General features: G+C 35.2%; 3 protein-coding genes and 1 non-coding gene across 8 annotated transcripts; 1 reads left to right on the top strand and 3 right to left on the bottom strand.

Moving 5' to 3' along the window:
- Positions 1 to 654: 654 nt before the first annotated feature.
- On the bottom strand, positions 655 to 2,070 carry LOC129896319 (uncharacterized). Its single transcript, XM_055972180.1, has 4 exons — positions 1,981 to 2,070; positions 1,739 to 1,860; positions 870 to 1,151; positions 655 to 770 (listed from the first exon to the last, which is right to left on the bottom strand). The coding sequence occupies exons 1-4, from the start codon at positions 1,996 to 1,998 to the stop codon at positions 719 to 721; spliced, it is 474 nt and encodes a 157-aa protein (XP_055828155.1). The 5' UTR covers positions 1,999 to 2,070; the 3' UTR covers positions 655 to 718.
- A 3,670-nt stretch (positions 2,071 to 5,740) lies between these two features.
- On the top strand, positions 5,741 to 17,203 carry LOC129894107 (sucrose nonfermenting 4-like protein). Of its 5 annotated transcripts, XM_055969630.1 has the most exons (15): positions 5,741 to 5,819; positions 6,059 to 6,153; positions 6,266 to 6,353; positions 8,523 to 8,705; positions 8,857 to 8,991; positions 9,093 to 9,152; positions 10,039 to 10,128; positions 10,732 to 10,866; positions 14,525 to 14,666; positions 14,771 to 14,947; positions 15,498 to 15,561; positions 15,680 to 15,749; positions 16,225 to 16,321; positions 16,403 to 16,518; positions 16,874 to 17,203. In XM_055969630.1, exons 2-14 carry the CDS (start codon positions 6,086 to 6,088, stop codon positions 16,492 to 16,494), a joined length of 1,401 nt encoding a protein of 466 aa, XP_055825605.1. In that variant the 5' UTR covers positions 5,741 to 5,819; positions 6,059 to 6,085; the 3' UTR covers positions 16,495 to 16,518; positions 16,874 to 17,203. The 5 variants fall into 5 exon arrangements, 3 of the variants coding, with proteins under 3 accessions (XP_055825605.1, XP_055825604.1, XP_055825606.1); XR_008767616.1 differs by lacking the exon at positions 5,741 to 5,819 and having other exon boundaries at positions 5,826 to 6,153; positions 16,225 to 16,305; XM_055969629.1 differs by lacking the exon at positions 5,741 to 5,819 and having other exon boundaries at positions 5,826 to 6,153.
- On the bottom strand, positions 17,081 to 19,211 carry LOC129894106 (pentatricopeptide repeat-containing protein At5g61800). The gene has a single exon (XM_055969628.1). The coding sequence runs from the start codon at positions 18,862 to 18,864 to the stop codon at positions 17,269 to 17,271; it is 1,596 nt and encodes a 531-aa protein (XP_055825603.1). The 5' UTR covers positions 18,865 to 19,211; the 3' UTR covers positions 17,081 to 17,268.
- TRNAS-AGA (transfer RNA serine (anticodon AGA)) lies at positions 19,184 to 19,265 on the bottom strand. Its single transcript has one exon. It is a non-coding gene; the product is annotated as a tRNA-Ser (tRNA).
- Between the last annotated feature and the right edge of the window lie 1,839 nt (positions 19,266 to 21,104).

Below are 21,104 nucleotides of genomic sequence, written 5' to 3'. Positions count from 1 at the left end.
TGGGTTTTTGCCCTGAATTTCCTAGTATAATTAGGTTTTCTTTTTTCTAAAAGGAAATCACAATGTCTCCATATTTGGCTAGTCTTTTTTCTTATAGGAAAAGATTCATAACTCTATAAATAGAGGCTTATTCCTTCTAACTTGGTAGCATTCACAATGTAGTCTTAAGGGATTTGAGAGTTTTGTGTAGGGGAGAAACGGTGAGACACAAGTGTTACGTTAGCACTTGTGTGAACCTCTTTTTATTCCGAGTGAATTGTGTGAGGTTATTTCTCTCGATATTTGTACTCTCATATTTATAGTGGATTGCTCATCTCCTCTTGTGGACGTAGGTCAGTTGACCGAACCACGTTAAATATTTGTCTCTTATGGTATATTTCTCGTTTGTCTTCTTACTCATGGTCATTCAAGGTTTGTTTTGCTAGCTTTTGCATGACACCTAATTATTTTGGTCCTAACACTTATTGTGACTTATCAAATAAGTCACAACTCTTCACAAAAGTTACAATCTTTCAAAAAAGTCGCATCTCTATAAAAAAAGTCACAACCTTTCGAAACGATCACAACACTTTGAAAAAGGAACAACCTTTTATAAATATCACAACCTTTCATTCTCATTCACACCTTTAAAATCCAACATATATATACACACATACCATATTACAGAATTAGAAAGTGAACTCTAAAATGCAACCAAACTTCACAACAAGCCTATGATTTACATCTTTGGATCCACTCCTATAGTTTTCAACGTCTCCACACCCGGCTTCCTGCAACACAAATTACTTTAATAAGTAATAAAAATAATTGGAAAGCAGTTACGAAATAGTTCTTCTAGCTTTACTAGACTAAATAAATTAAGTACTAACTTTGTATAAATGTCTCCACGAGTATCAGGAATAACACGCTTGCTAGCAAAATCCTGAATGTGAGCCACCTTTCGGAATAAAGATTTGTTGTCAAACTTTTGGGCCTCTTTCGCAACATGTTCTGGTTCCACTATTTCTGGCAGAGTTTTCCTTCTTGATTTCTTCACAAATACATTAGGGGATCGCCTCAGCTGCTGCATCGCCGTGTGTATCCCGAAACTCGTCGACAGTCCGATCATGCCTATCGCCACACACACTGGCACGAAGTCTCCCTTCCGTGACCTGCGCCCAATTTAGAACAACTTCTGTAAATTTAATTAAACTTGAAGTCTTGGATTGGCTGGGAAAAAAATGAAAAATCAAACTGAGGATTTTTAAGTCAAAAAATAAAAAGTAGGAAAATTCTACTTTTGATTTTTAACTTATTTTAAACTTTGTCAAACATTCCCAAAAGCTAAAAATGATTTAAAAGTAGATTTGATTAACTTTTAAGTCAATCCAAATAGGCTCTTAGTGCTCCTTTGGCCGTGTATAATTTTTGAAAAAAAAATGAAAAATTGTTTAACATGGAATTGTTACAAATTTCCGATCAAAATTTCACTTCAAATCACTAAAAAAAAATTCAATAACATTTTAATTTATATTCATGTCCAAAAATAACCTTCAATTTTCAACTATCATTTTCAACTTGAAAACAAATAGTTCTACTTTTTTTTCTTTCAATTTTACAATTTTTACGTTCAAATGACCACTTATTATGTAGCTACACATGAATTAAATTTCATTCGCTACGAGTAATTTAACGATGAGTTAAATTATGTTAGTTATGAGTTATTTAGGAACAGAGTAGCGATGATTGATAATCTTACTTGGGAACAATCTCTTTGAGTTGGAGGGGTGAAGCCGCCTTAAGTTTTGACATGGCTGCTGTAGCATAATTTAGTGATGATGATCTTCCCTTCAACTGATTCACTGTGGATTTTAGAGAAGACTGCAACATCCAAAAATAGCATTTTAATCTAGCATTAATATAATACAAATAATGAGCATATAATTAATTAAGGAACAACATTCATGATCACCAAGTTATATAATGGAAATTGGGACTTACCACTGATCTGAAAGCCATAGAAGTAACGAGAAATTTATGTATGTCTAAGTAATTAGTTAGAAGTTCAAAATGGAATTGCTAATTGTGGTTGATCACACTTGGCTTGTATTTGTGATTGTCCATTTAATATATAGTTGAAGAACAGATGGTTCGGGAGACACCTCGGACGTAATAGGACAAGGGCCCTATGATTTTACCAAATGGGATTTGTACACGTGTCAACTCCAAAATGAGTCCACGTCATTAGTATGGACATGGAAGTCTCCTGAAACTACTAATTAAGTGATCTTTATCATATTTTAATTAATCACTTTATTAAACTAAACTATAGTATCCTATTCATTTCCATTTCATGGGGTTGAATGAATATTTAGGTCGATCCAGAACGACAAATCACATGTCGACCCAATAGTGATTAATGGGCTTGTAGTCTAGCCATGGGATATTGGGTTCAAACTAGAGGGGTGCATTATTCGGATTAAATTGAAAAATTAAATTAAATTTTAATTTAGATTGATTTTTTGATTTGGTTTAGAATTTAGAAAAATAAAAATTGAATTATTATATATATATATAATATTTAGATTAAAAATTTAAATTATAATTAACCACTTTCATTTTTTTTGTTAGATGATTTTTATTAGGGTATTAATAATTTACCATACTAGGATATTTAGGCCCGATTCACTGGCCATTGTTATTTCACTAAGTATTGTCTTTTAAAATTTTACTCGTGACTTATATTAGAAAGTGTATATAGGAGATTCAATATTATTACTTCTCATTGTGTGTAATTATTTTTAAGCATGCAAATATAAACGTTGATTATGCTATTAATTATTGACATAACCAAATAGCCAAACCAAAAAAACTAAATCAAAAAGAGAAAAAATGAAGCAAATCATTTTTTTTGTTTGAATAGAATTACACTTTTTCAAAAGCGAAATCGAAAAACCAAAATCGAAACCGAATGATACAAAACTAAACCGAAAAACTGAATGCATGCCCGTAGTTGAAACGAACGCCAATTACAAATTTTAAATTTTAAAATTCATGTTAAATGTTTTTTTTTGGGAAAAAAATTATGCGACTAAGCAAACATATATTAGTTAATTATTTAACATAACTATAATTTGAAGAAATTACTTTTCGCCACTAATATATAACCATATTTATGTGGGCCACGTCCAGAAATTATATAATTAGGTTCCTAATTTTATAAATCCAAAATTTGTATAATTCGAATCTTAATTATATAAATTCAAAATTTGTATATATGCTTATCCTAACTATTTGTATATGATTTGTTGATACATTTGATGTGTACAAGTTATGAAAAATTCATAATTGTATAAATTCAGAATTTGTATATAATTATCTTGTTTATACATGATTTGTTGATACAATTGATTTGTATAAGTTCTGAAAAATTCTTAAATGTATAAATGAAGAATTTGTACATACTAATCCTATTTGTATATTGGCAAGCGAAATATACAAGCAGAATTCTGAAAAAGTTTCTAAATGTGTATAAATACAGAATTTGTATATACTTACCTATTTGTATATTGGCAAGCGAAATATACAAATGAAAATATCCATAGCAAACGAAACTATAAAATGTAGCTAAAGAGCATAATTAAGATACTTATAGTAGCTATTTGTATTTTTTTTTTTTCATTTACCATTTTCATTAACTCTTAACAACTGTATTCGACAAAGAGGAAAAATATTCACTTTCGACAAATTTTAAAAATTTAAATTGTTCATGAATACTTTAAAGGACTATTTGAACTCACTCAAATATAAGAGACCATTTTCGTCATAGTCTGCCCTTTTAAAATAAGGAAAAATTACCGAAAGTGATGTATTCAACTTCCCGATACACTACGTAAAGTGATGTATGTGGTGTATCAGGACATTGCCTGATGTATTCGAAATCAAGACTCGGTCTATCAAGGAGTTTTATGGTGTATCCGGATTCCACCAAATTTAAGATTTTTTTGTAATTTGGAAAAGAGTAGAAATAAGATGTAATTACCTCTTAACACTACGAAATTTGTGTAATTTCTACTTAAAATAAAAACATACTTGCAATTAATTTTCAAGTGGTTTGGTTTCGTAAATATTTTGAACATTATTCGTGCATTGGATTTATACTCCTAAATTATTGAGGTTACATTACGTGAAGAACTTGTTTCTCCCTGGTGAATATTAAAAGTGTGCACTTTTTGTGACATGTAGAGAATTACTCCTGAATATATCTGAGACCATTTGAACCTAACCAAACATAAGATATTACTTGTAATTATGTTTCAAGTGATTTAATTGTGTAAATCTTTTAAATGTTGTTGGTGTAACAATAATATTAACTTACTCAATATGATTTCACAAGTGAAATTTTGAGATTGAGGATAAGCGTATACATTTTATAACTATCTTGTGTAAGATAAATAAGTTATTTCCATAAGATTTCTAGTCTAAAAAAAGCTTTTAAATATTTTTAGTGTATTGAATTTAAACTCTCAAACTAATAATAGTTATATGGTATAACACACTTGTCTTTTTTGTGAGGTTGAAAGAGAAAAGAAAAATCACTCTATGAAATGAAATATTTGATGCGTAGAAAAAAAGTTAAATTTGTGAAAAGGAAGTATTTGATGCGTGGAAAAAGTAATGAAGTATTGTCATATACGAACAAGACGTCTATGTTACTCAAATGTAATTTTCAAACGTTAGCTTACAATTTAATCATGCACCTCTAAACATCAAAAAGGGCCAAACACATAGGACATATGAAACAGAAACTAAATTTCTTGCTATATTAAGCCGAACAATCTTACTGAATAAAAGCCCAAATAACTTAATACTTTCATCTCAAATTATCTATTGTTATTTTTAAAAATAACTTGTTCAAATGATTCATCATTTTAAAATTTTAAAATATTTTTTTCCAAGTTACGTCACAGTAATTGTTCTTAAAAATTATAAATATCTCAATATAGTAATTATTTAATGAAGAGAGATATTAAAACATAACTAAGGATAAAAAATCAAATAAAATCTTCTTAATCAATACTTCTCAATAGTCCCCCATTTATTTTAACTTAGACCAATATACTAAAACTATAATTTTACCTGTCACTTTTAGCATATCAATATTAATTACTTCCAAATCATTTTCCAAAATATATGATTTATACATCAATTAATATGAGTATTATGATAAATGCTCTAAGTGCACGCAAAATACAAAGTACACAATTTTTTTTTTTGAGGACATGCAAAGTTTAAAATAGACAATTAAAAAGTGAATAAAAAGAGTATTTTTCCTAAAAGTACGACCTTTGTTCACTTTTACATGTTCACTATCTCACAAATATATTTTTACTTTTAAAGTAGCTTTTAACATATCAATTTTTATATATTTTTTTTTCATATTTTACTCTTAACATTAATTACTCATTTTTCAATTTATTTTTTTAAGATGTAATATTGAATATCAATTAACATAAACGTATGATAAAATCTTGATATCAATAATTATTTTTAAATAACATGCAAAGTTTAAAGTGGGCCATTAAAAGTGAGTATGTATAACCTACAATAGATGTGGTGCATTAGATGAAGTTGCTCTTCTTTTAATTAAAGATCTCGCATTTGAACTTTGTATAAAAAAATTCTTTCCTCCTTTTTAATAGATCCTAGGCAACATAAATTTAAAATAATCGAATTTTAATACGAATATAGTACAAGGAGCGGAAAACGAGCAGGCATAACAGAAAAACAGGAAAAAAGCGAGTAAATGACAAAAGAAAGAACTTTGGCAAAAAGGAAAGGTAACGAATGGAGAATCTCTTCAACTATTTTCAAATTAAACTACACAAACATCATACTACTATACTATCATGTCGTATCCATGCCTACATTTGTTCTTTAAATAAATATAATTTCCCTTCTTCGCTGGCTTCTTCTCATACGGAGATACCGATGCTCTTTTACTCCACCATTTTCCTCTGATTGTTTTTTTCTTTCTATTTGCTGCCCAAAACCATGTATTTACACGAAATCACACAAGGGAAGAAGTTCTGGGTCTGAAGTGGAAATGGTACTAATAACCTTTACATGGAGCCATGGTGGTACTCAAGTTTTTCTCTGCGGTTCCTTTGATGGGTAATTTCCATTTTTTCAATTAATACTCCTATTTTTATGATTCGATAAAGTGCACTTTACATGTTTGATGTTATGCGTCTACTAACAGTTGAGAGATTTTTGGGTGGTGCAGATGGAGTGAGCAGATGTTGATGAATTTGGTGGAGGGTTCGGCTGCTGTTTTTCAGAGGATTGTTGATGTTCCACCAGGATATCATAAGGTTTTACCTAAACTTTTGTGTGATGATTGTGTGTGTTGAACTATGATTCCCTGCCAATTAGACCTAAAAATCGAAAGAAAGGGTTGTTTGATGACATTTTTGTCTTAAATGGTGTACGCGAATAATGGACTCATCTTTATTATATAGTATAGCTGCAAGGGCGTAACCAAGTTCATAGAGCTAGAAGTTTGGTATTGTAAAGAAATGGATGAACAGAAAGAGTGTTTCAAGAATCATGGTTAGCTTTATAATTGTAGTATAGTGGGGATATGCCTGCCTATCAGGCGGGTGACCCGGGTTTGGTCCCGGCAAGGTTGTGTCTGTTGTCTTTTCAGCCGAGGCTCTATTAGAAACAACCTCTCTACTTCACATAGGTAGGATAAAGTCTGCTTACATCCTACCCTGTGCCTGTGTTCATCCTATCCTTCTCAGACCTCATTTGTAGAATTACACCGAATATGTTGTTTTTTGTGTTAAGTTGCTGGCCAGTTTACTGATAGAATGCTTTTTTCCCTTTCCAGCTAATATTTTATTACTCCTTCAGAAAAGCTATATGAGGGTTTGTTTCTGTCATTTTGACTTGAAACTCTAGGGAGGTTGCCAAGCAGATTGTAACTTCTTCATTTGCTGCAATTTGTGCCTGTTGAAAAAAATCTAACTTATAAAAGTAGGTAATTGCTGTATATGCTTTCTGAAGGCCAATAACCATCCTGGAGGAAAGCTTAAGTTTAAAGGCATAACTGCTTATGTCGGAAGGATCGACCTCATCTTTTATTTTTGTCTCTTACCTTTTGACTATGTTAAGTGAACAATGTAACTTGTATTGGGGATTTCATCTTCAGGCTTTAGCAGTGTACTTCTGAAGGTTGTATGCATATTTCTCCCAATTATGGTGTAATGGCATGAGAAGGTTAATTTGCTCCCTCCTTAGACTTTCTAGTTTCTGTCTTCTCTGGAACAGTGGGGTGTGGTGTCGGAATGCAGGAACAACAAAAGAATTAATCTGAGTTGGTTAAACTTGGTTGCTGGTTTTATCATCTGAGGCTTCTGCTTTCATGTTTTAAGCTTATTTCCGGCATAATAATCTTTTCTCATTCACAATATGATAGTTCTGCAAATTTTACTATCCGTCTTTAGGTTCTGAAAAATGATGAAATCATAGCTAGTCAGTAGAATATCCAAGCAACAGCAATGATTATTAGGTGCTTTTTTCAATTACAATCTGGTCTAAATGCTTTAAGCCTTTATAAAGTGAATAAGTGAGAACCAATTTCACCTACATTCTTTAAGGGATTATAATGTGGATAACCGATACCCATTTATCTCCTACATTGCTTACTGCATCCTTCACAGTTTAGATGATTTCAAATGACAATAGCAACATTAGGAAAGTAAAATTGAATTGTCTTGTTGTAATTGGGTTAGGTAATGATATTTCATATAATAGCTAAATGTGTAGAAGAGGGAACGTCAGTTTATAGGATAGTAGGCCAAGGCTGGAAAAACACAGGTAGTGTTACTTCTCATTAATTTGAGTTCTGGAGATGGGGAACTTGGTATTTAAAAATTGGTCAAATGCATTGGATGGATTATAATTGAAATTGAACGGTCAAGTGAATTGGATGGATTATAACTGGAAGTGAATGGTCAAATGAATTGGATGGATTATAGCTGAAAGTGAGTTAATTCAATAGAGACTAAGTGAATACTCCACGAGATGTGCCATTACTCACTGTGATCCATCTTACCGTCTAATCCCTGTACACTTTCTGTCTGGTGCATTTTAACTGCCTCTAAGAAGATGAATCGATGTGCATATTAGCATCCAAGTATTAGCAAATAGTTAGGCATGCAGATTTAGTATTACTGTACCGGCATTGGTTTTTCTCTTGATAAAGATTTTTCATGCCTAAAATTCCCGAGGATTGCGGTATTCTTTGATTTTGATGCTTTGGTTGCTGATCCGAATTTGTATCTAATATGTCTTTTCTGGTAAATAATTTGGTTTTCAGGACCATCCTTGTTTTCTTAACAAGCTAAGCATTTAGAAAATTTATCTCTTCACAAGAGAGGAGTATCATAAAGTTTTACATATTGTAGCTGTTACTGATCGTATTATACATGCACAGCCACACCTGCTTAAAATAAAGGAAAGTGCTCATTTTGCAGTACAAATTCTTGGTTGATGGCATCTGGCAAGTCGACCAGGCCCAGCTTTGTGTTCAGGATGAGTATGGTGCAATCAACAACGTAGTATTTGTTAAGGAATCAGTTTCCATGCCTTCTGCCTTAATAAGAGAGCATGGTCAGTCAAAGTTGGTCTCGGGTTTTGCTAGCAACACACATCTAGAGGTTAGTGCCAATCAGAAAGAGTTTCTTACTTGATATGGTTCATGACCCAGTTTCCTTTTCCATCCCTCATTCTGACAACTACTCATAGTGACTCCATCCGTCCACTTTCCTTCACATCTTAATTTCTCATAATTTCTGTTATATCAACCAGGCTTCATCTTCAAGCGTACTACAACTTAGACCAGTCATGCAGTTGTTAAACAATGAAATAGATGTTTCCCGCCATCGTCTATTCATGTTCTTGTCAACTTCCCAAGCATATGAGCTGATTCCAAATTCAGGAAAGGTTTGGAAGTCTTTATGTATGCTTCCCCTTAAATTGTGCCTTTACTTAATAACATCTCTTATTAAATTTAATGACTACCTAATTGGTGATTTTTGTTGTAGGTCTTTGTGTTAGATACTGAAGTGGCTGTGGAACAGGCTTTTCATATCATGTATGAACAGGTTTGGTTTTCTATGCACGCTATGGATTCTTTTCTTGGTTCCTCTTGCATGTCATGGACACCTTTGTCCTCAAGGTCAAGGTTGTAGCTAGCTATAAGTACTTGTGTCCAAGCAAATAAAGGAAGTTGTAAGTTGTCTTGGAGATTTGCATATCAGTTAAATCCAAATTATACATTTCAAGTTTGGACTTGATTAGTAAATCAACACAAGCAAAGATTTTCTGCACTTCATTAAGGCTATATTTTAATATATTGGATAAAATGCGTGAAGGTTGTCTGCAATGGTTTGACCATGCCCTACTACTAGACCTTCAAATGCACCGGTTCATAAATGTTTCACTATGATGATTGAAGGTATCTGATAAAAGAAAGAAATTTAATTTACAAAGATACTATCTCCACGAGGTAGTGGTAATGTCTGCGTACACTCTATCCTCCCAGACCCCACTTGTGGGATTCCACTGGGTATGTTGTTGTTGTTGTTATGTTCCTATATTGGAGGTTCTGGAAGTGTCTAATAATCATTTGTCAATTTTTTCTCTGTTATGACCTTTGGGGATATGAGTGTCTTTCCTTTAGTCCATTGTTCTTTAGGTAGTCTATTCCTTGGTTTTAGTTTCATTGAAGAAAACATAGGAAATCAAAATATTATTCAGTGCTGGCAAATCCTGCCAAAAAAATGTCCCTGTATATTTGGTTGGGCATCTATGCAATTGGGTCAGTTGAAAAATTCTGATATTCAGTAGGAGTTCGTTATAACCTACTAGCACTAAGAATTTTATTTCCTTGTCTTTAATGATTTATTTTGCACTTTTTTCCTCCATTCAAGTTCCATTTTGATTTTATTTTGGAATTTCTTGAAGTTAACTAGCTGAATATATGTTCAGCGACTTGCAGTGATGCCTCTTTGGGATGAGCGGAATGCGATGATTTCAGGAATGCTTACTTCTTCTGATTTCATTTTGATCTTGTTGAAGGTACTTTTAAATTGCTAAGCAGTGCTAGCACCAAGTTTTAAATTCTTTATCTAAGAGTGGACGTATTAAAAATTGAGCCAAAGACGATTATTTTTTGGCTTGCCTCTGAATATCTTTGCTTCAGAATCCATGCTTTTAGTAAAACCTCAGGAACTCGCTTTTTATATGTCTAACAAGTTGTTTGTCCATGGAGGAACCTAATCCCCCTCCCCCCTCCTCTCCTCGTCAAGCATTTGTTCATTGAAGTGCAGCAAATGATGGAGAGTGAATCATATTAGACTTAATTGTTTAAATTAAATTCGAAACAAAGTGATTGTCTATGTTCATTGAGGGTCATAAACCTGCTGATGAATGTTCCTTGCATTGTATTTATGGGGAAAATCGATATAGTAAGGTTTAAAATCACAAGAAAATATTGCCTTCTGAATTCCATCTACTATGTATAACTGTGTAGTTGAATTCTCCAATCATACGCCTTTGACCTTTCAATTGTAATGTTAATTTGGTCCTTATAATTGTTGTTTATTACATTAGTGCATTATCTATTACACATCTATGCTTCTTTCCTATATGTCACACCTAAGGTTTTTACTATTTTTGTAGCTCCAGGAAAGTCATCCAATGCTGACCAACGATGAGCTTAAAATGCACACGGTTTCAGCTTGGAAATACAGAAAATTCCAATTACATGCAGAGGTGTCAGGAGCTGTGATACCTCCAAACAGAAGAGTACTGCAAGTATGTAATCCTTCGTTTAGCTGTAGTTTTATCTTACTATCTTTCTTTTCTAATTGCTATATGGAAAATTAGGGCCGGTTTGGAAAGCCACAATGTAATTGAGATTTGGTATAATTGAGTGTAATTACACTCCTTGACATATTCGGTAGACCAAGTAATACTTGGCAGGAGAGGAATTGAGTGCAATTGTACAGGAGTAATTACACTCCTCACTTTCCAAGGGAGGGTTAGGAATTGATGTAATTACACCATGTAATTGCATGAAAGGGTTAGGAATTGATGTAATTACACCATGTAATTGCATAAAACTTTTTAAAATTCTTTTCTTCCTTTTATTTATATTTGTATTTTTTCGTTTAATGTATTTTTTATTTTATTGTTTCCCAATGAAGGAGGAGCACTTGCTAACCTTTCGTAGCTCGAGGGCGGCGACGCAAATAGACTTCTGGCTCCTTAGAAAAGATGATAAAAGCCTCTGTAAGGACTGCAAGGTCATACCAAGTGAGAATCTTACGACCCAACATAAACTATTGGTCATGGACTTGGAGATAAGAAGGAAGAAGAAGAAGAGGGTCGTGGATGACCGACCGAGGATTAGGTGGGGTCGTTTGACTCCGTCTAGTGCCCTAGAGATGGGGGAGAAGTTGATGGCTATGGGGGAGTGGGATAGTAGGGGGGATGCAAGCAGTATTTGGGATAGGACGGCCAGCTGCATTAGGGAAACAGCTAAAGAGGTGCTGGGGGTCTCACGAGGCCGCCATGGTGGGCACCGAGGGGATTGGTGGTGGAATGAAGAAGTCCAGGGAAAGGTAGAAGCAAAGAAGCAGGCATATGTAAAGTTGGTAGATAGCAAGGATGATGAAGAAAAGCGAACGAATAGGAAAAAGTATAAGATGGCGAATAAGGAGGCGAAGATAGCAGTTTCGGCGGCTAAAACGACAGCCTTTGAACGCCTTTATGCAGAACTAGAGGACAAAGGCGGGGATAAGAAGCTATTTAAGCTTGCCAAGGCGAGAGAGAGGAAGGCACGCGACTTTGGGTATTGTAGGAGAATAAAGGTTGAGGAGGTTATGGGAGCTGTTCGTAGGATGAGCACGGGAAAAGCGACCGGACCTGACGAGATCCCGGGGAAATTTTGGAAGAATGTAGGTAGGGTAGGATTGGAGTGGCTGACTGCGCTGTTTAATGTCATTTTCAGGACAGCGAAGATGCCGGAAGAATGGAGGTGGAGTACAATCATTCCCGTGTACAAGAACAAGGGAGACATTTAAAGCTGCACCAACTATAGAGGTTTCAAGCTGCTAAGTCACACTATGAAAGTGCGGGAAAAGGTGATGGAAATGAGGGTGAGGAGTAGTGTGTCTATTTCAGAGAACCAGTTTGGATTCATGCCGGGGCGCTCGACTACAGAAGCCATTCATATTGTAAAGAGATTGGTGGAGCAGTATAGGGAGCGAAAAAGGGACTTACACATGATATTCATTGACCTAGAAAAGGCCTATGACAAAGTTCCAAGAGAGGTCCTATGGAGATGCTTGGAGGCGAAATGTATACCTGTGGCGTACATTAGAGCGATTAAAGACATGTATGATGGAGCTAAGACCAGGATAAGGACAATAGGAGGAGACTCGAAGCACTTTCCTGTTACGATGGGGTTGCACCAGGGATCGACTCTTAGCCCATTTCTATTCGCCCTGGTGATGGATCAATTGACAAGACAAATACAAGGTGAGGTGCCTTGGTGTATGTTGTTCGCGAATGACATAGTCCTGATTGACGAGTCTCACAACAGAGTTAACGACAAGCTGGAGGGCTGGAGACAGACGTTGGAGTCTAAATGATTTAAATTGAGTAGGACCAAGACAGAATACTTGGAGTGCAGTTTCAGTGGCCTGCCGCGTGAGGCTGACGGGGAAGTGAGGCTTGGTACCCAGGCCATTCAAAAGAAAAAAAGCTTCAAGTACCTTGGGTCTATTATACAGGAAGATGGGGATATCGACGACGATGTTTCACACCGTATCGGTGCAGGGTGGATGAAATGGAGGCTCGCCTCCGGAGTGCTGTGTGACAAGAAAGTGCCACCAAAACTCAAAGGCAAGTTCTACAAAGTGGTGGTTAGATCGACTCTATTGTATGGGGCGGAGTGTTGGCCAATCAAGAAACTTCATGTTCAGAAGATGAAAGTCGCAGAAATGCGAATGCTGAGGTGGATGTGTGGGCATACTAGGATGGATAGAATTAGGAATGAAGATATCCGAGATAAAGTGGGAGTGGCATCGGTGGAGGAAAAGATGCGGGAAGCGAGACTGAGATGGTTCGGGCATGTAAAGAGGAGAGACACAGATGCTCCCGTGCGAGAGGTTGGCTATGGACGGTTTCAAGAGGGGCAAAGGGAGGCCAAAGAAGTATTGGGAAAAGGTGATTAGACATGATATGGCACAGTTGCAGCTCATCGAGGACATGACCTTAGATAGGAGGCTGTGGAGGACTCAGACTAAGATAGTGGGCTAGGTGACCTATCTTTTCTCCATAGTAGTCGTAGTTGCGCTCATTTGTTTATTAACATATGATTTTTGCATGGGATTACTGCTTATATTAGTTGACCAGTTTATTTTGGGCATCCTATTTTATCTATAGTAGTTAATGCTCCTTTATCCCCGATCTTTCCTACCCTGACTTTATCGCTCTCATTATTCATATTTTTATATTGTTTTCTACATGCTTGGCTCTACTGACCTATGTCTTGTTTTTCTTGTTTTCCTTGTTTCTCCTCCCTTGTTCTTCTCTCTTAAGTCGAGGGTCTTTCGGAAACAGCCGCCCTACCTTTTAAGGTGGAGGTTAGGTCTGTGTACACTCTACCCTCCCCAGACCCCACATGGTGGGACTATACTGGGTTTGTTTTTGTTGTTATTGTTTTTCTTAAAAATTATTTTTGTTATTCTAATATTTTCTAAAAATATATTTTATATTTTTTATATTTCATTTCCTTCTCATTCTCAACCTTTACTTTTTCATATGATTCCATTCAATTCGTCATATTATCTATTTATTTATTTGTTCAATTGTTTTTCATTAGCATAATTTTGTGAGTATTCTAATTTTTAAATTAAGGTAGAATTCATTGTTGAATAAGTTTATAGACTTACATTTTTCTTTTCTTTTAAATCATATTTATGTACGTTACTTTGAAATTTGACATAAGAGTATTATGTTAATTTTTTTTTTGAATTTAAAACTTATGTTATATTTTCGGTTTAATTTGTTTTAGTAGTATTGACGTGATATTTCACATTGCAAGTCATTTATGTTTTAGTTAGACTTGTGCAACCAAACAGTACGCTTGTAATTACACTATGACAAACAAACAACTCATTGTAATTACTACATTTTGCAATTACTAGGCTGATAATTACACCAATTCCAATTACCAGGTGGGTTCCAAACAGACCCTTAATGTTTTTGCTTTTGTTTATCATGTCTCTCCCTGGAAGTTTTGGTGGATTTGTTTTTTTTGGGTGGGGTGGGGTGGGGTGGTGGTGGTGGTACCGTATTTGCAGGTTAGCTAACCATGAGAAAATTGTCTTTCTTTACTCACAGCAGCTTTGATCTAGAATCATATTCTTTCTATTCATTCCTCCTATTTTCCCTGCAATCACAGGCTGGTCCTGATGAGTCGCTGAAAGACGTGGCCCTAACATTATTACAAAATAAGATATCTGCAGTTCCAGTTTTACATTCAGCAGAAGACGGGTCATCTTCACATTTGTTGCATACTGCATGCCTTGCAGGAATATTAAAGCGTGTGTTTGCCTATAGCTTGCTTTCACTTATGCAGCTTTGTATCCTCAGAAAGTTTTTGCAAGGACTTATGTTGGGTTTATTTATATTCCTTGGAAAATCTTAGAGATATGCAGGCATTTTAGGCACTCTCTAGAGTATCTACCTATTCTACTGCAACCAGTGGGTAATCTTCCATTTGGCACCTGGACAAGAGAAGTTGGTGGAAGGGCAAGCAGCCGTGTATTGTTGACATTACACAGAAGAGACCTCCTTAGTTCTGCTCTTAAATTTCTAATAGAAGGTACACAATTGTATATTTAGAGTAGTATAAAATTGTCCAGGGTAACAACAGATAAACTGAATTTTCAAGTGCCCTGTTGTGAAGCCTGTGGTTTTGAGTTTTCTTTCTGATTATTCTTTAGCAGAAGGTCTAACTAAGCATTGGCTAATTGATTTCAATTTAAGGATATCAATGAGCTCCTCACCTATAAATTCATAGCTAGCAATTCTCAGACTCATCACTCATGGTTTAGTGATAATGCACTAATTGCAAGCTAGGTTCCTGGAAAAAATAAGGTTCAACTTTTCTGGTTTATCGCTTTTTTCCATCCCCCCCCCCCCCTGCCCCTCTGTATGTTTCTTATTCCTAGTCTATATGGTAGTTGGGTTCATATTTACTATAAAACATGTGATACAGACCTTGATCTTTCCACTACCACGTCTCTATAGGAATTGTTTAGTTAAATTAGAACACCCTTCCTATTGTTATTGGGATTTTACCCTCTCCACAAGTCAGTGATTACAGAACTCTTAACATGTGTGTTAAGCACATCGTTCTCTTTCTCTGACAGGTGAGATAAGCTCAATACCTATCACTGATGATAAGGGAGCCCTTATAAATGTGTACTCTCGGAGGTAATTCATGCGCTTCCCATGGTAAATTCTTGAATTTTTTTATTTTCACATGCAGCATTGAAGTTTCTTGTTTCTATTAAAGCCTTCGAGATTTGTAATTTTGACTGTCTTTATATAGTGATATAACCTCTTTGGCAAGAAACAATGTGTATGCTCGCTTTCGGCTTGACCAGATGACAATGACTCAAGTAAGTGCCTTTCAATCCACCATCTCTTGTTTCCTCAAGATTATCATCCTTGCCTAATATAAGTGAGGTGCTACTATGCAATAGAATTGTATGGAGTACAACAGTTGGTGAATTTTCTTAAAACATTTCACAGTTTGTTCTTTGGATACAAAATTACTCTATGAAGACTTAAATGGTGGTCATACTTGCATGTATGGTATATTACCTACCATTTGGTTTTTGCTCTTTGCTTGGAACTCTTTCATCTGGATTAATTCCAAATACTATGGGTACAAGTACTTGAGAGTCGTTTCGGTAAACACTGTTGGCCACTGTTGATCTACTGTTGATGTCCGTTATAGGGCTTGAGGACATTCTATCACTTCGTTTGTAAATCCTCAGAGGAGAGAATTTTTGGAAGTTGTAATCCTGTTGTTACCTAAGCTTTTTATACCCTTTCCTGGATATGATGCAATAATTTGAAATTGGCTTACAGGTGCTGCAGGTCTTAGATGAAGCATCCCGTGATCGTTGTAGGACATGCACACGCTTTGATTCACTGTATAGGATAATGGAGGTCCTTTCAGATCCAAGTTTGTATCACTTTTTTTCTGACTTTTTTTCTTGTGAGCATCATAATCTTGTAGTTTGAATGTCTCTTCTTTTTGTTTCAGCTGTGCGGCGCGTTGTGGTCATTGATCCGAATAGCCGGCATGTAGAAGGCATAATCACTTTGAGAGATGTGTTTAATCTTCTTTTAGGCTGAAATTTCTCTTGAACTATTTCGCAGGTATTTAGATTTTACTTCGTTAAATGGCAAATCAATTTGCATATTATATGTTTTTTTTTTTTTTTGTACCCCCCATTTTGAAAGATTTATAGTGTTTCCACATTTCCCCTCCAGTATGACTCGAACCCAGGATCTACCGGTCGTGGGTGGAGGTGCTTTAACCAACTGAGCAACCCTCACTTGTTGCATATTATATGTTGCACTTGCTGATGATGGGCTTTCGTATGAAAGTGTTGGACTTACTAAAAGAACATAAAGTTACTTTGGACAAAAAGTAGTGAACTGGATCCAATTCTCTTTTTGGTCATTTTTTATTATTTGTGCTAATCGCATTTACAATTCATTTTTTTGGCAGGCGGGAGTAAAGTGTAAACTAGTATGATCACTTTGTAATGGCTGCTCAATTGGTCAAAGAGAAAAGTTGTCACTATGACATTTGGCTGAGTATGAGAGATTTTTACAAATCATTACCAATAAAAACACTGTAAAATTGTAGCACCACAAATGAAGTTCGAGTAGGTGAGGAAAAAAAAAAAGAGTACAGAAAACCTGGACTAAGATGTAGCTCAAGAATTTTCTTAGGTATATAACAATAGTATAGTTGAACCAGTACATCAGCGGCTACACTTAAACCCCAAGCATGTTGGGTTATGTTATATGCATTTTCACAATTCATGTTGCTCCATTTAAGCTCAGCTTAGCACAATACAAACAAGTGACAAGAAAATGATGTTCATCAAAGATCTATTGCTAGTAATATTGCATCAAATTGAGTTGCAGACAATTTAAGATGGAATATATCTCATTGCTTTGAGGGTGCAAGTCATCCCATGAAATAAACTCATGTGTCACTCCGTTCAATTGAATCAAACTACAACCAGCACTCTTCTTGATCTTTGCCCGGTCTCTTTTTCTCCTTATATTGACCAAGTCATCCCAACGGCCAGCATCTGCAAAGACATTTGCCAAGATTGAATAAACCCCACCATCTTCAGGTTTCACCTCCATTACATTTTCAGCAGCTTTTACTGCTAGCTCAACGTACCCATGTGTCCTACACCCACCAAGCAAACCACCCCAGACAAACACATCACCAGCCATTGGCATGGCCTCTATCATAACTGTAGCTTCTTTAATCAGCCCTGCACGTGCCAGCAGATCCGCCATGCATCCATAATGTTTTAGTTCTCGAGGAACACCATAAACCCCTTCCATTTCTCCAAAGAACCTTCTAGCTTCATGAATAAGACCCCCATGGTTACATCCCACCAACAACGCCAAATAAGTCACCCCATCAGGCCTAACACCAGTCTCCACCATTCTTGAGAAGTAATCAAATAATAACTGGCCATGGCCATGCATGGCTAATCCAACTAGCATAGCATTCCAAGTAAACACTTTTTTGCCCTTGCTCGTCTCAAATAACTCTTTAGCAATCTCAATGCAGCCACATTTGGCATATAGATCAACCAAGCCAGTACACAAGTACGAATCTATCACAATCCCCTTCCTTCTAATATAATCATGTATCGTCTTTCCCTTCTCAAGTTCCCCCAGTTGTGCACAAGCTGAGAGAGCAGAAACCAACGCAACGTTATCAAATTTAACATTTAACGCAACCATTTGATCAAATAGCTCAATGGCATCTTTACACTGGTTCATTTTTGCATATCCAGCCAATAGGGTGCCCCAAGAAACTGCATCTCTCATAGGCATTTCATCAAACACTTCCCTCGCTTCCCTAATCTCACCAGCCTTAACATACCCATCAATTAATAAATTATAAGAAACAACATCTCTACAAGAACTTTCATCAAACACTTTATGTGCATCACTAATACCACCACTCACGGCATACACATGAAAAAGATTGTTACATACAAACACGTCAACTAAAAACCCAAACTTCAAGGCCTGTGAATGAAGGGTCCTACCCAGAAACAGAGAATTCAGTAAAGCACAAGCTTTAAGAACAAAAGGGAAAGTGTGGGAATCTGGTGGGACTGAAATTCTCCGCATTTTGAGGAAGTAAACGAAGGAAGTGTTGGGTGAAGAGAGAAGGGTGTGAGCTCGAATGATGGTGTTGTAACAGAAAGTTGATGGGTTGTGAATGCGGCTGAAAATGGTGGATGGATAGCGAGTGGTGGGTTGTGAAGGAAGAGAAGAGAGAAGGGAAGTGAAGGAATGAAGGATTTGAGTTAGGATTAGAGTGGAATTGAAAGAGAAGAGAAGGCCATTGGTAATGGATTGAGCATGGACCTGATGAATTTGTGAAATTGTCTTGCATTGATACTTCAGTGTAAATATCAAGAAGGATGATGATTGCTTGTACATTATTTGAACCATGAACGTTCTTGGTGTTCATTGTGGAAAATCAAAAACCATAACACTAGCAGTGTTTCACTGCTTTGAAAATGGGAATTGTGGGGGAAAAAGTGGACGTTAAACATGTAGTACAAACTTTTCTAATGGATGTCGATTTCTGCCACTATGAGGGCATTTGTATGGCTTTGATGGATGAAAAATCCCCCATTTTTATGGAAATTTTTAGAAGAATGGAGGGCATTTGTATGGCTTTGATGGATGAAAAATCCCCCATTTTTATGGAAATTTTTAGAAGAATGGGGAATTGTGGGGGAAAAAATAAGGAAGGAGAGAACAAATCCGTGGACGGCAGGATTCGAACCTGCGCGGGCAAAGCCCACATGATTTCTAGTCATGCCCGATAACCACTCCGGCACGTCCACCAACTTGTTGTTCTACCTCTTACACTATTATATTAATCATATAAGATATACCTGGAGTATCTTTATCAGTGCCGTAGCCACAAGCAGTAACGGATGGTTAGATGAACACATCATCGAAAAATTATACGTATATATTCAGTCTTGATCAAACTTCACCAATATGAACTATCAACAAGTTTTCCACCTAAACTATCACACGTTTACTTTTCCTGTGTAGTAGCAAAGAATGTTTAGTTTATTAGGCTGCAGAAGACAGACAAATAAGAGTTGCATAATTGAGAAAGACAAATCATAATAACTCAATATTATAAATTACTATTTTTATTACTGATATAAAAGTGTCAATTTTATTTTTTTAGAAAAGAGACTTGTTGGGAGTAATAATGATGAAGCATCAGATATGCAAGTCGTAGTTCATTAGTAAAATTGCTTATACATTATGATGATTACATTGAGTATATTATGTTGTTGTTATATGTTTGTAATATATGGTCTTGCCAAATAAGATTTTGATCACTACCAAAACTATTCTTTATGAAATGATTTCACAGATTCAACTATTTGTCTGGATTGTGGAATATTATTTCAAATTATCAAAAAATTTACTGATTGATCAATAAATTAGATTTTTGGGGAGTATCACGTTAAAGTCGAGTGTCATTATCTTGCCTCTGATAGCTAGGAACTAGACTAGTAAACCTTAATGTCGATGGCACTTTGAAGTGTTTGTCCAAAAATTTTTGTTCAAATCTTTTATATCTATACATGTAATAACAAAATCATCTAAATATTTGGCTCTAAACCCAATTATTATTATGTATTAACTTGAGGTCATTATACAAACCTCATACACTTTAAATTCTGAATCTTCATCTAAAAAAGCTCAATCATCCAACTCAAGACAGCCACATACTAAATCCTTTCAGCTCCTTCGTCTATCAATAATTTCACTTTCTAAAGGAACATTACCATGGAAAATGACAAGTATTTTACGCTTTCCACATTTAGGTCCTCTTTATTGGGATAATGTCTCCTCCCCCACTTAATAATGCATTATAGTGGCTTTCAATCTCCATAAGATTCCCTAGAACCATTTATAATTATATAATTTATGTTAATAGAAGTGGACGGTTCAAAATAATTGTACTCTATGAAGGGAAAGCCAATCTGCATCATATTCTACTTTTAGTAGTTAAACAGGGTCCTTGTTTTCTCTTCTTTCAGCATCCTTATAATATTTTTTTTAATGTTTGAGGACCTCAGTTAAATGCCTTTTTTAAGTTTTAACCCCAAAACTTTCCACTTGTCAGCTAGCTTTAGCTCTTCTCCATTCCACTATAATGGTTTATTTTATCTTCTTTTTCCCCCTTTTCTCCACGTGGAGAGTGAACAGATTTCCCTGCTTTTATTAATCTAATTATGCCATTGAGATGAACTTAAGTGAGTGATATCAGTTGCACTGGTCAGAATTTTCAATAAAGAAATTAAGAAGATAAAGGAGTAAAGATAAGAAGAAAGTAAATGGATTCAATATCTATTATATGAACTTAAAAAAATAATTTTGATTTGGTATATTTAATATTGTCTACGTCCCAATTTATGAGACACAGATTGAAATTTTAAAACTTTATCAAGTTTTCTTTGACCAAAATTTCTTTATCTTTTAGATATTTTAAATTGTTAATTATTGTGATTTATATTACTTTTGATATAGTTTTTAAATATATAAGTTTAATTTCCAAAAATTTAAAAGTTTGAATCTTGAAATTCAAAATATCACATAAACTGAAACATAAAAAGTATAACTTTTCAAGTGCATCCGGATGCCCTATTTCCTCC

This window comes from Solanum dulcamara, chromosome 7, assembly GCF_947179165.1.
Source record: "Solanum dulcamara chromosome 7, daSolDulc1.2, whole genome shotgun sequence".
Classification (NCBI taxonomy): Eukaryota; Viridiplantae; Streptophyta; class Magnoliopsida; order Solanales; family Solanaceae; genus Solanum; species Solanum dulcamara.
Note: the sequence above shows the minus strand (reverse complement) of the source record. Positions and strands in the feature narration are given on the sequence as shown.